General features: G+C 40.9%; 1 protein-coding gene across 4 annotated transcripts in view; it reads left to right on the plus strand.

The window, feature by feature from the left end:
• TRA2A (transformer 2 alpha homolog) overlaps positions 1-14926 on the plus strand; it is an 82846-nt gene that overhangs the window by 51834 nt on the left and 16086 nt on the right. Inside the window, exons 1-4 of one of the 4 annotated variants that reach the window (XM_063668406.1) lie at positions 1840-1968; positions 2487-2576; positions 11338-11649; positions 11930-12063. Coding sequence is in view for 1 of the 4 variants with exons in the window: in XM_063668405.1 (XP_063524475.1) it covers positions 1933-1968; positions 11930-12063 (170 nt within the window). In the remaining 3 variants the exon portion in view is untranslated. Of the gene's footprint in view, positions 1-1477; positions 1969-2486; positions 2577-11337; positions 11650-11929; positions 12064-14926 lie in introns of those variants that run through there. The other 3 variants (XM_063668407.1, XM_054494842.2, XM_063668405.1) reach the window with 3 other exon arrangements.

Genomic DNA, 14926 nt, shown 5'->3' on the forward strand with positions numbered 1-14926 from the left:
AGCTGGGCATGGTGGCACGCACTGTAATCCCAGCTACTTGGGAAGCTGAGCCAGGAGAATCACTTGAACCCGGAGGTGGAGGTTGCAGTGAGCCGAGATCGCGCCACTGCACTCCAGCCTGGGTGACAGAGCAAGTCTCTGTCTCAATAATAATAATAATAATAATAATAATAATAATAATTTCTTTTGTAGAGATGGGGGCTCACCATGTTGACCAGGCTGGTTTCGAACTTCTGGCCTCAAGGGATCTTCCGCCTAGGGTCTCCAAAGTACTGGGATTACAGGCGTCAGCCATCACTCCCAGCCAAGTTCAACATCTTTTCTAAGAGCCAGATGTCATTTAAGTTTAGCCCTATCAATAACTGACATTCAAATCTTGAAATCTTGCCCCCAGTGGTAGCAATCTTCATAATAATGCTAGATGAACTTTCCTACCATAGAACTATAGTTGAAAGTCTATGTCAATCTTTTTACTACAAAGCACTGTAGGAAAAAAATTTAAGATGAAACTAATTTTTAAAGTTGCCATTACACAAGTAAAACTCATCTCAGAGATTATTACTATGATTGGGAACCAAGTTGACAGATTTGGGAGGTCTTCACTGTGAAGCTTTACGGAAATATCTAAGTCAAAAAAACTAGTAGGGAGCTAAGCATTATAAAAAAAAACTACACGGCTGTCTCTAGGAGGGGGAACTGGAGCAGGGAGAGATGAGGCAAGGAGCAGCGGCTTTGCATCATAACCTCATCTGTGCATGTACTACGTCGACATTACGCAGGGCAAATATGGGAGAAAAGTAATACAGTCAGCTGACAACGTCCCCCTCAAAAGCCTGTTATATATACACAATTCCAGCCGGGCGCGGTGGCTCAGGCCTGTAATCTCAGCACTTTGGGAGGTCGAGGCGAGCAGATCGCTTGAGTCCACGAATTCGAGACCAGCCTGGGCAGCATGGCAAAACCCCATCTCTGCAAAACACACAAAAATTAGCCGAGTGGGCCGGGTACGGTGGTTCACCCTTGCAATCTCAGTACTTTGAGAGGCCCAGGCGGGCAAATCACCTGAGGTCAGGAGTTTGAGACCAGCCTGACCAACATGGTGAAACCCCGTCTCTGCTAAAAATACAAAAATTAGCCGGGCGTGGTGGTGTATGCCTGTAATCTCAGCTACTGGGGAGGCTGAGGCAGGAGAATTGCTTGAACCTGGGAGGCGGAGGTTGCAATGAACCTAGATAGCGCCACTGCACTCCAGCCTGGGCAACAGAGTGAGACTCCGTCCCAAAAAAGAAAAAAATTAGCCGGGCGTGGCGGCGCGCGCGGGAGCCTGAGGTGGGTGGATCGCCTGAGCCCGGGAGTTTGAGGCTGTGGTGAGCAGTGATCGCTCCACTGCACTTCAGCTTGGGTGACAGAGCGAGACCCTGACTCAAAAAATAAACAAATAAAAAAAAGCTTCCAATGTTTTGTTCCCTTACATCAGAATCCACTTGGACAATATTTAAAGGGGCTAAGGTCATATAAGGCTCATCTGGTGACTGAAAAGTCTTCAAAGAGGTTGACGCGTCCGAGGTGAGTCCGAAGTTTGGAGGACAGCACGGGACCGCGATTCCAAGGCGCCCAGGCTGAGAGCGCAGGCTACCCGCCAACCTCCACCGTCGCGCCAGGCCCAGCAGACACAAAGCCTCGCGGGAGGTGGAGCCTCGTGACGTCACAGAGACGCCCGCCCCCTTTACGTCGTGCTCTGAGGAGGCCAGGAGATTTCTGGCGGCGCCGGCGCCATTTTCTTGGAGCCTGCGACCGAGTGGGAGTGGAGTGGAGCGGCTGTGGTTGCCGACCCTTTCCTCTTCCCCACGGTCCAGTCAGCGGGTTAATTAGGCCATCGGCCCTCGAGCCGAGACTTGTCTCTTATTTAGTTCTGGGGAGCGCCTCGTCGACATGAGTGATGTAGAGGAGAACAACTTCGAGGGCAGAGTGAGTACAAAGCCGCGGGAGCCGTCTAGGCGGCGGCCCAATGCTCGGGGTTTCACGGGAACAAGCGCGGTCGGGCGGGGTTGCGGGTAGTCCCGCGAGGAGCAACCTCTGGAGCCATCGCGATTGCTTCCTCCCATCCCAAGATGGCTTCTGGGTTCCACTCCTTCCCCAAACACCACGGATAACACCCCTCCCCCTTTTTTGGAGGCTGATTGATACCTGGACTTCTGGGTCCTCTTCCCTCCCCGCCCCCGCATTGCTCCCTCCCTTCTCCCCACCCCTGAGGCTTCCTTATGTCTGCTCCGAGGTGTGGGTCCCCGTCGCGGTTGGGCGGGAGGAGGCGGCAGGGAGCTCCCCTCCGTCCGGATAGTGGTAGGTGCTTCCTGCGGTGGCATTTCTGGCGACCCCGAGCATCGTAGAGGGTCTCGGGGTCGAAAGTGCGCGGGGCTGTTTTCCGGGCGGGGAGAAGCTGGCGTGGGACTAGCTGGGGCCTGTGTCTCCTTGGCTCTCTATTGCAGTGAGCGGCCGCGTCTCTGTTGGAACCGGCGGCGTTGCGTCTATAAAGGCGAAAGCCTTGAGGTTGAAGGTGGGACGAGCCTAATGAAGTGGTTAGTCAACGACCGCACCGACCCTTAAGCGTTCTTAAGACGAGAGCTGTGAGGGGAAACTACGCAAGGAGCCCTTTTCCCTTAATGTCCCTTCGACTTTCCTTTCACTTCGAAATGAATGTGGAAATGCTATCACGCCTTATTTTTCTAATTCCTCAATGTTGGGTTTTTTCTCTTCTTTATATCTCAACTTTTAATGCTCTTCTTCCTATGACCTTTCATCTAAAAACTGATCACTCCTTTACAGGTTTTTACGGTAAAAAAAAAAAAAAATCTGTCTTTCTTTAATCTTACATAACTGAATGAATTCATTGGCTCAGTATTTTTAAAATAACTAGTCAGTATATACTGTTCTGTAACTTAAAAGATGACCTGAAAATTAACAGGCCCTCTCCCATTTCTCTTCTTACACTATCCCCCGCCGAAGAGGGCTCAGAAAAAAGTTTTTATTAATATATTTGGGGTCGGAGAAATACAAACATCACAAAGAATACGATATCCCCAGCTTAAATGTACTGGAACGTTTGTCAGTGAGTTTCATTTCCAAAGTTTACCCTACATAGGGAATTATAGAAGTGAGTTAGTAGAAGTGAGTTCGTGTGAAACCCTGGAAAGAAAACAAAAGCCCCATGCAACACGTTCCGGGCTGTTGTGTTGATGTTTATTCTAGTCACTAGGGGAAGCACGTAAAAACACTTGAGGTGTGTGCTGAAGGGCGAATTTTGTCCTTTTTGGGAGTTCATGATATAAACATCAAGAACCAAAAAGTCAAATCAGAAGGTCAGTTTAGGCTTTAGTTCTCTTTGAGGAAAGAGATTTAAAGCAATAGACTATAATGGTTACCCAGTAGACTAAAAAAGTTGCCTTTAATTCTTTTGATTGGAATTTTTTTACAAAGTTTGGAGCATGGAAACAAATGAAAATTGAACCTGCTCATTTTTTAGGATGGTGTATTGATTACCCCAACAGAACTTTCTAAAATCATGCGATAAACATATATGATAGTAGTTGTAAAATGCTTCTTGTTTTGAAAATGTTGAGTAGTTATCGATAGAAATTTTGCTGTCCATTCATACATTCCTTCAATTAACTTTCATTATTAAAAAAAGTGGGGGGTTGATGTTTGGTTTGTGGGGAGTGAACAGGACTACTGGAGGGACCTTGTTTGCCTTTTTTTTTTTTTTTTTTTTTAATTTATCATCAGGTCTAGGAAAGGAGTAAGTTGCCGACAATTGTCACTTTTCCCTCCTAAGAAAGTAACGTGTTAAGATTCCCACCTACCAGCCTGGGCGACAGAGTGAGACTCCCGTCTCCAAAAATAAAAATAAAAAAAGATTCCTACCCACTTTTAAGCTAAAATATATGTGGGCATTAAAGATTTATTTAATAGAAATAAAGGGCCCTTTGTGGTCGTAGGAAATATTTTTTTCACAAGTGGTACCCAAGTGTATTTTAGTGTAAATCACCTAGTGCTTGTAGACTCACCTGTTGTATCTTTTTATGTTTATGTTTTGTCTTTTAGTTTTTATAGGATGAGATAATTGTCTTTATTTGTAATTGGTTAAAGAATCAGAACAATGCGAGAAGCTTGTCTGGAGATGTCCTTTTTAAAATCGTTTCTGGCCGGGCGCAGCAGCTCACCCCTGTAATCCCAACAATTTGGGAGGCCGAGGCGGGTGGATTACTTGAGGTTAGGATTTCGAGACTAGCCTGCCCAACGTGGTGAAGCCCTGTCTCTACTAAAAATACAAAATTAGCTGGGCGTGGTGGCGTGCGCCTGTAATCCCAGCTACTTGGGAGGCTGAGGCAGGAGAATTCCTTGAACGTGGGAGGCGGAATTGCGCCATGGCACTCCAGTCTGGGCAACAGAGTGAGACTCTTGTCTCAAAAATAAGTAAATACATAGGTCCATTAAAGCAATTTTAAGTGGAGATGTCCTTTGGAGCTGGGAGTGAAGGTAGCACTTAAGCGGTGGCTTTGCATGTCTTGATAAAAGTAATGAGTTGTTTGCCTCAATACAGCTTCAACTAAAATTCGGATTTTGAGCTCAGAGAATGTTAATGCCCTTCATAGAAATTAAGGGGAATGGAAATATTTTCTTAACATTTTACACCTCTACCCCTAAAATTTTAAGAACTGTACTTTATAAAAATGTGCAATTTTCATACAGCAGCCCAGTGTTGATAATAGAGGTTAATGATTCCTTATTGTTAGGGACCTATCTTGTAATTCCAGAGTTATTTATGTTTTCTACAGTTGAAGAGGAAAAATACCGCTTCTTATTGCCTCGTTTTCAGGATTTGTTCTGGCTTCTTGAGTAGCTGGAATATTTTTGAGAGACTCCTACAGGCCGGGCGGGGTGGCACATGCCTGTAATCGTAGCTATTTAGGAGGCTGAGGTGGGAGAATTGCTTAAACCCGGGAGGCAGAGGTTGCAGTGAGCCGAGATCGCATCACTGCACTGCAGCTTGGGCGACAGAGCGAGACTCTGTCTCAAAAAAAAAAAAAAAAAAAAGGCAAACAAATTTATCTGTACCAATTTGGAATTAAAAGATTTGTGTGTATAGATTTTTTGTTAAAAAATAGAAGAAATGGAGGGAGGGTCCTTTTCTGAAATCTGAGAATGATAGGGATGATGACTACTCATTCAAAACCCAGGTCTGTGACTGGCTTGTTTAAAAACAAAACAAGGCCGGCCCGGTGGCTCACGCCTGTAATCCCAGCACTTTGGGAGGCTGAGGCGGGCGGATCACAAGGTCAAGAGATGGAGACCATCCTGGCCAATATGGTGAAATCCCGTCTCTACTAAAAATACAAAAATTAGCTGGGCGTGGTGGCGCGCGTCTGTAGTCCCAGCTACTTGGGAGGTTGAGGCAGAGAATCACTTGAACCCAGGAGGCGGAGGTTGCAGTGAGCCGAGATCGGCCACTGCACTCCAGCCTGGCAATAGAGCGAGACTCCATCTCAAAAAAAAAAAAAAACAAAACACACAGAACTTTTAAATTGGGCTTAAAATTTTTTTTGTGTATGAAATTTTAAGATAAATGTGAGAGATGTCATAACGTTTTGCTTATTCAGTGTCTTTAGCAATTTAATTCCATATATCATCAAATTGACCTTACATAAGGGTAAAGCTTTCTTTCTTATAGTAGGGATAGTGTTAACCTAAGAGAGTCTTGGGTTTAATCTATTTTCCTAAATTTAAGTAGTATCATTTATCTGATTTTAATGCTTTCAGTTGGTCTCCTCTCCCGTTCCATTTAAGCAAAGATTTGTAAACTTAAAAAAAAATTAAAATCTCAAATTTTTATATTTGAGGTTCTTTCACTGAAGGATGCTGATCTGCTCAATATAAGTAGAGGGCAAGATTTTGAAAAGGAGCAGCACAAGTAATTATACCCACAGCGCATAACTAATTTTACAGATCTGTCATAGAGGCTTATACTTTGTACCACTCATTAAATGGAATATAGAACCTTGAGATCTGAAAGAATGTCCAGGTATTTAAATATTTAGGGATGTGTGGTTTGGAAAACACTTTGTCTGTGGGCTTAATTTTGTAAATCAACCAAACTCTTTAACCTACGATGTAGCATGTGTATTATAACAAGTGTGAAATATCATCAATAATCAGCACAGTAGTTTCCTAGAACTTGACTGGCAGAAAACTTTCTTTGATAGTATCAGTGGGTGCTCACCCATTAAATAACTAAAAGATGTGTATTCACGTGCTAATGAATTAAAACTGATTGCTATTTGTTCATATGTCCTCACAAATTTAGCAAGACAGGCATGGAGGTGAAAAAAATAGTAACAACTAGATGAGGGAAAGATTGTATACACTGAAGAAAAGTTGAGAGGAGAATAATAAAGGGAAATATGGGTTCCCTTCCCTCCTTTTAAGTTACTTCTATATATAGTTATATATAATCCTTACTGTCCCATGACTTTCACCAAAGATGGAGTGACTAGGCCTGACTGATACGTAGAGGAAAAATTGTGATTTTTCCTTGAAACCAGGACCCTATCATCTGACTTACCAAGATTCATAAATACTGTATAACACCAGAAGATTATAACATAATGTTAAATCACATTAGTCCTTATAAACAAACTTGTTTTTTCTACCTTTGAAATTGCCACTTATACATTAGCTTTTTGAACATTACAACTGATCACGATATATAAGCTAGGAGGCTTATGAACCACGTTTAAAATTTGTACAAAAGATTATAAATTTTACAGGTAATTTCACAATTATGGCATGAGTTTAAATTTGATTATATGTGGGTGTCAGTTACTAAATCATGTATTTATGATAAGACTTCTAAACTTTAGAGAATAAGGAAACATACAATATTAGAATATGTTTGAGTCTTTGCAGATAAAGACCACATTGACTTCAGAATGCAGCATATAGGCATGCTGCATTTAAAAGAAGGGAAATTATTGTTTCAATTTAATATGAGCAGTCGCTATCTTCTTTTTAAGGGATTTGTTCTAATAGCAGTTATGGTTTAAGAAGAGAATGGAAGTGTTGCTTTAACTTCATAGGGGTCTGTAAAAGTATTCTCCCATACCCAAGAGGAAGGAAGCAGAACTGTTCTTTCTATAAGCTGAGGTTGAGTAAATACAGGTTTTTTCAAGTCCTAAAGAAGTTATTTAGTAACTAGTAAGATGAATATTGTAAGGTATTTGAATAATTTCGGTACATTTCCCTTCTTTTTGGGTACTTGTGATTTTCCCGAATGCACTAGTGTGTATCTATGGAAATAGAGTGCCAGTGTCATAAAGTAGTAGGAAAATACATTTTGAGTAAGTCTGTTTTACAAGCTTATTCTCATAGACTTGGACTTGAGTAAATTTGGCACTATTAAATGGCATAGAATTTGCCTGGCCTTAATGTCAGAGTAAGTTACAGTATAGCATTTAATAGTTTATTTATTTTAATGGATAGCACACATATATAGTGTTGGAATTTCTTTTTATAGTATGATACAGGCTATATTAAAAGACTGCAGTTATTGCTTGCTGTAGGAATTGTTCATGTTCCGCAACATTATGTACATGTATATAATAACCCTTTTCCTGATTAAAAGAATAGTACATGGTTATTGTGGTTATTCACAGTGCGTAAAATACAACTCTGTTTTAACACAGAAAGACAATTCTTGACCAGCTTGTATTGGTTACACTATAATACTTTCTTAGTGTTTTAGTTAGTTCCCTCCTTTTAATTTTTGGCCATTTCCTTCAACCAACAGCAGGGGCATCTTGATAATAAAGAATAGTTTAAACAAGCAGGCCGGGTGCGGTGGCTCATGCCTGTAATTCCAGCACTTTGCGAGGCCGAGGTGGGTGGATCACTTGAGGTCAGGAGTTCGAGGCCAGCCTGGCCAACGTGGTGAAACCCCGTCTCTACTAAAATAAAATACAGAAGTTAGCCAGGTGGGATGGCGGATGCCTGTAATCCCAGTTACCCAGGAGGCTGAGGCAGAATTATTTGAACCCAGGAGTTGGAGGTTGCAATGAGAAGATTGTGCCACTGCACTCTAGCCTGGGTGACAGAAAAACCAAACAAGCAAATAAACATCAAAACAAAAGCCTGTTAAAGCAGGTTGTGCTGTGAGAAGAACTTTTCTGCCTGGCTTCTGCTTTATAGCATATAAGATAGACTGGAGGCCTATTTAAGACTTCTGTTAAAATTCATGATATGAGTTGAGTTATTAATCTGCCCATTTAAACTGGGCAGTGTATTTTTAATGGTTATTGGATGCAGGAGCCAGATTACTGAGGAAATGGTAGGATTCCTTGACTGGACAGCTTTAAGAACAAGTAGTCTAGTGAAACAGGGCAGATACCACCCATTCCCAGCAATCTTTTTTGTTTGCAATTTCAATTCATTTTCCAAATTGTGGATAGTTTTATGAATTTCTTTGAGAAAAAGTTGAAATTATTTCATAATGAAGATGAGTCACAGAGAAAAGAATTAGTCTAGCATTTGTCCTCTTTATATAAAGGACTTCTTATAGCCTGATTCCTAATGCAGAGTTCAGTGAAAGTGGCATTTATTTGGTAACAGCTTTTGAGAAATGTTACTTTATTTCTAAATAATTATATACTTGGCAGTTTATTCTTCCAGTTAAGTTTACTAATAGTTACTGATTTGTTAATATAAGTGTGTAAGTTGTTTTTGAAAGTTAAAATGAAGCTGGATGTGGTGGCTCACACTTGTAATCCCAGCACTTTGGGAGGCCAAGGCGGGCAGATCAAGGAGTCAGGAGATCGAGACCAGCCTGGCCAACATAGTGAAACCCTATCTCTACGAAAAACACAAAAATTAGCTGGGTGTGATGGCGTGCACCTGTAAGCCGAGCTACTCAGGAGGCTAAGGCAGGAGAATCGCTTGAACCCGGGAGGCAGAGGTTGCAGTGAGCTGAGATCAGGTGCCACTGCACTCCAACCTGGGCTACAGAGCAAGACTCCATCTCAAAAAAAAAAAAAAAAAAAAAAAGTTAAAATCATAGTGACAACTTTGTAGCTAGGAGTTACAGATAGCTAAGAGGACTGTTTTTGACTTAGATGTTTCCATGAAGAAATTTGTGCAGACTGAGATTTCCTCTGAGATAAAAAGAAAGAAGGGCAGACAACAAAGAAGGTTAGGTATTTGTGATACCTTTGATAATAAAAAGCAAAGCTTCTTTTAAAAGAAATCTGATGTTGGCCGGGCACAGTGGCTCACGCCTGTAATCCCAGCACTTTGGGAGCCTGAGGCGGGCAGATCACTAGAGGTCAGGAGTTTGAGACCAGCCTGACCAACATGGGAAAACCCCATCTCTATTAAAAATACAAAAATTAGCCGGGCAAGGTGGTGCATGACTGTAATACCAGCCACTCAGGAGGCTGAGGCAGGAGAATCACTTGAACCCAGGAGGTGGAAGTTGCAGTGAGCCTAGATCGCACCATTACACTCCAGTCTGGGTGACAGAATGAGACTCCTCCTTCTTAAAATAAATAAGCTAACATCTCTTAAAAAGACATTCTATCATACCATAATGCTTTGTTGCTACTCCAAAACTGGGATTTAAAAGTTGAATTTTAAGATGTTACTGAATTATCTTGTTTACTTTAATAAAAGGTTTTTATTTCCATCCTAGTAAAATTAAAGAATTGTAGTGTTTTACAGAGCAAAGCCTCCTGTGTATGTATGAGAAGGACTGTAGCAACGTTCGTAGATAATAATGCAGCTATTGCTATTCAACAGTAGCATAAATGAATGTTATGTCATAGGGTCTGTTTTGTAGAAAGGAAAGCCAAAAGAGAAGAGGGGAAGATACTCTTAGGAGTTCGGTTAATGAACCAGTCTGTGAAACTTAAATTACAAGCAAATTAGCCATGCCTTTTTTTTATAAGATACTGAATATGCTGGTTTCATAGTTTCAGTGAATGAAAAAGCCCAGATTGCTATGCCTGCTCCAGACATCTGTTGAGTGGTTTAGAGTATCTGAGATGCAGTGAAAGACTTGTAGGTAGCTAAATGGGAAAGGTTGGTATTGAGCCGAAAGGTAGCTGTGTATTTCAGTTTTGTTTTTATCTGAAAGAAAATGACCAGGTGGCATTAGTACAGTTCTTGATAAATAAGTCTTGACATTAAACTTGAAGCAAAGGAAAAGTTTTCAGAAAGCTGTTTGAGTTGTGTGATAGTCTTAAGGCATAAATAAATTGGTGTGAAATTACTTCTGTGAAATTGAGATAATTATTTACACTGATAAGGCTTAACTGGACACACAAACCAAGCTGTCCATCCTGTTTTGATCATAAGTGCCTCATATCTGTCCAGTTAAACAAGCTTATGATCAGTAAGTTATTTTATTGGGAATGCTTTGATTTACACCCAGTTTTTTCAGAAACCCATCACTTTTTGGACATAGAATATAGTCACTGAAGGGAGTACCAGTATACATAAATGCATAAATTATGTAAAAACAACATAATTCTAAAGAGATGGAATCAAAGATAAAGACCATGATATAAATTTTGTACCTTCTTGCACATTGTGGTATGTCATGGATAATAGAGCGTTTTAAAGTGATCTGGTTGCAAAAATGTGTATATCAGGAATTATTAAGCTAATGGGGAAATTTTAAGAATTTCATGCTTATTAGTTTTTTCAGTATGTTTGTTTGTCTTCAGAACGTATTTTAAGTTAGAATGAGCAAAGATAGTGGTCAAAGTTGGGAGAAGGTGTAATTTTACTGATTTTTTCTTTTTGACTTATTTGAACCTTGACATGTGCTATGGGTGAGTTTAGATAGGTGTGTACAAATATTTCAGCCTGGGATGCCTTGCTCTAACTATATTTTGATTTCTTAGCATAACTTAGTGAAAGCTTATTTTTAAGAATCTTCAGATTATAAAGTAGTGAAAATTTAACACTTAGGTGGGGGGAAATTATAGTTGTTAGATTTATGTTTGAATTATATTAAAATTGCTCACATTTTAGGAACCAGAATGAAACATGGGAGGAGGGTGAAGAGTATGGTTAAAAAAACATTTAGAGAAATTTAGTAAATTCTCTTTGTTAGAAACTAGAGTTTTGAACAATTTTAAAGACTATAAAATTGTTTTTTTTTTTTTAAATAAACTAGTTACTTGCACTTTACCTGCTGGCTTTTCCATTTGGTAGATAACATTCTGAACTCCAGCAGAGTTTTATAATCCCCACGTGCTTAAATATACTAAATGTTCTTTTTCCATTAAGGTTAATGTTCGTGAAGAAATTGAAGAGTTTTTTCCAAGAATGTGGAAGATAAATCAAGATAAAAGAAGGCTAATGAAAAGTATTAAAGATCAGAAAATTAAAATTGAATGGGGGAAAAAATTGAACAGAAGATTGGTCAGATAGAAGCACTTGAATATTTTTTTAAGGCTATTTTGAATTGTTTGAATTGGGGAAGAATACACGAAGTATGAAAAATGAAAAACTCAATGAAGAATGAAGAGAAGTAGAAAGCAAGAGTGAAGTAGAATTAAAAGAATCTGGAAGAATGAATGGGTCCTAGGTTAAGTAAATGTATGGTTTATGTTCCAGTGTCTGTATGATCAAGTTGTAGATGAATTTGCATGATTACTTAGTTAATAGAGAATTGGTGATCTGGTTCAAGTAGGGAATTATTGAGGACAGTTAGCAGTATTAACAATGGGTTATTATTGAGCTGAAATTTTTTCTGGAGGGTGTTGCCTAACCATTTGTTTTTCAGGAGCAATCAATATAAATAATTACGGTACTTTAAATGTTAGGTGTTAGGCATCTACATGACCAGTGCCATTTGTAATACTGTCTTCTTTGTTAGGAGTCTCGCTCTCAGTCAAAATCTCCAACGGGAACTCCTGCTCGTGTAAAATCGGAGAGCAGGTCAGGATCTCGTAGTCCGTCAAGGGTTTCCAAACACTCTGAATCCCATTCTCGATCAAGATCAAAATCCAGGTAAGTGTGTTTAAGATAATACTTAAAATATTCTTCTGGGGTTTTTGAGGACAAAGCGGTTGTTGGCTGCATTTTGTGTAGAAATTTCACGAAAGACTCAAAATTATGAAGTAGTTTTTCTCAGACTGCTCTTTGTAAATGAATACTATATCCCAGACAAAGACTTGGAAGTGTGGCTTGAGCCCAGGAGTTCCAGGCTGCCTTGATTGCACCACTGCACCACAGCCTGGGTGCCAGGGAGACCCTATCTCTGAAAAAATAAGAAATCAATACTAAAATCATCTCCCAGCCCAATTAATATATTGGATAGTTGCAACCAGTACAAATTATGTGTATATAGCCATCGATTTAAATGTGTTTGGCATTTGATAATTAGTGTCTGGTTTCTATGCCAACAATATTTGCACAACAAAAAGGCGGTTTTCTGCATTGGAGTCTCACATGTAATTTAGTGCAGAGAAAGTTGATGTGTGTATGCTATGCTGGTTGGTCAGAATGATTAAGAAGCATTTTTAGGATTTACATTCCAGCTACATTTTTGTCTGAAGATTCTGACTCTGTCCAGGGTAGAGCTCTGGTCAGATGTAATTGGGCAGAAAAGTCCTTAGCTGATTTGGAGTCCCACCACCATGGACAACAGAAACGCAATAGTGAACCAATGCAAAGTTCACTGTCAAATGCCCCAGGTGTACTGAGGTGGGATAAAAAGTTTTAAGACAGGCTGGGCGCAGTGGCTCACACCTGTAATACCAACACTTTGGGAAGCCGAGGTGGGTAGATAACTTGAGGTCAGGAGTTTTAGACCAGCCTGGGCAACACGGTGAAACCCTGCCTCTACTACAGATACAAAAATTAGCTGGGCGTGGTGGCGGACACCTGTAGTCCCAGCTACCTGGGAGGCTTAGGAGAATCGCTTGAACCCAGGAGGCGGAGGTTGCAGTGAACCGAGAGATGGCGCCAGTGCACTCCACCCTGGGTGACAGAGACAGACTCTTTCTTTAAAAGAGAAAAAAAAAAAAGTTTTAAAACAGCCTGACCAGTTAGCTTACCTCATTGTCATTTCTTGGGTGGAGGGATAGATTTTACGTCTTTGAATAGTCTACTTGCAAAGGGGCATGAGACAGAAAAATCAGTTAAAAGGTTGTCCTTTTTTGGGGTTAGCAACCATGCTGTTTTCTCTTACAGCAAGGGTCTAGCCGAGTGCTTGATTACTTACTACTCAGTTATTAAATTTATTATGTGCAGAATAGCACTGGCTAGAATTTGAGCATAGAAATAGAAAGGAGCATGTTTTTGCCTTAGGGCCTTTGCATTTGCCACCTTCAACCTAGAACATTTTTCTCCTGTCTCATTTCATTTGATTGTCACCTGAGAACATTAAGTTACTCACATATCCATTATTCCCTTACTCTTAATTTTTTTATGTTATTTGTCACTGTCTGATTAAAAAAAAATAGAGACTCTTGGCCAGGTGCGGTGGCTCACGCCTGTAATCCCAGCACTTTGGGAGGCCGAGGCGGGCGGATCACAAGGTCAGGAGATTGAGACCATCCTGGCTAACATAGTGAAACCCCGTCTCTACAAAAAATACAAAAAATTAGCCTGGCGTGGTGGCAGGTGCCTGTAGTCCCAGCTACTTGGGCGGCTGAGGCAGGAGAATGGCGTGAACCGGGGAGGCAGAGCTTGCAGTGAGCGGAGATCGCGCCACTGCACTCCAGCCTGGGCAACAGCGAGACTCCGTCAAAAAAAAAAAAGAAAGAAACAAAAAAAATAGAGACTCTTGAAGAGTTTTTTGTTTGTTTTTGTTTTTGTTTGAGATGGAGTCTCGCTCTGTTGCCCATCCTGCAGTGCAGTGGCACGATCTTGGCTCACTGCAACCTCCACCTCCCGGGTTCAAGCAGTTCTCCTGCCTCAGCCTCCCGAGTAGCTGGGATCACAGGCGCCTGGCTAATTTTTTGTGTTTGTAGTAGAGACGGGGTTTCACCCTGTTGGCCAGGCTGGTCTTATACTCCTGCCTCAAGTGATCCGCCCACCTCAGCCTCCCAAAGTGTTGGGATTGCAGGTGTGAGCCACTGCGCCCAGCTGGAAGAATTTTATTGTCCCACTTTCATTGCTGTTTAAAAGTAATAATTGATGTTTTAAATTAAGGGTTTTCTTACTTTTTTTTTTCTTCATTTTAAAAATTGGAACTGTAAATTGGTGTTAGCTAAAATGGGAAATATCAACTCTTCTAGCGTTATTGTTCACCTATTGTGTTTCATAAGGTCTTTCCTCATTAGTTTTATTCCTGTATTCCATATCCTCACTTTGTAAAATCATGCAAAAAAATTTTGCTTGATTAGTTAGTTAACAGAAAATGGGTGATCTGGTTCAAGTAGGGAATTACTGAGGACAGTTAGCAGTATCAACAATGGGTTATTATTGAGCTGAAAAAAATAGAGACTCTTGAAGAGGTTTTTTTGTTTGTTTGTTTGTTTTTGTTTGTTTGTTTTTTGAGATGGAGTCTTGCTCTGTTGCCCAGACTGGAGTGCAGTGGTGCGATCTTGGCTCACTGCAACCTCCACCTCCTGGGTTCATTGAGTACCGTATACAAGGTATTTTATATGACTGTCATTACTGCTGGTCTGTGTCAGTTTAGTTAAGGGTGGGTCATTAGTCTTTTTTTTGAAGACAGAGTCTCACTCTGTCGCCAGGCTGGAGTACAGTGGCCTGATCTCGGCTCACTGCAATGTCCGCCTCCCAGGTTCAAGTGATTCTTTTGCCTCAGCCTCCCAAGTAGCTGGGATTACAGGCACACGCCACCAACACCCAGCTAATTTTTTGTATTTTTAATAGAGATGGGGTTTTATCATGTTGCCCACGA

Source organism: Pongo pygmaeus, chromosome 6 (assembly GCF_028885625.2).
Source record: "Pongo pygmaeus isolate AG05252 chromosome 6, NHGRI_mPonPyg2-v2.0_pri, whole genome shotgun sequence".
NCBI classification, from domain to species: domain Eukaryota; kingdom Metazoa; phylum Chordata; class Mammalia; order Primates; family Hominidae; genus Pongo; species Pongo pygmaeus.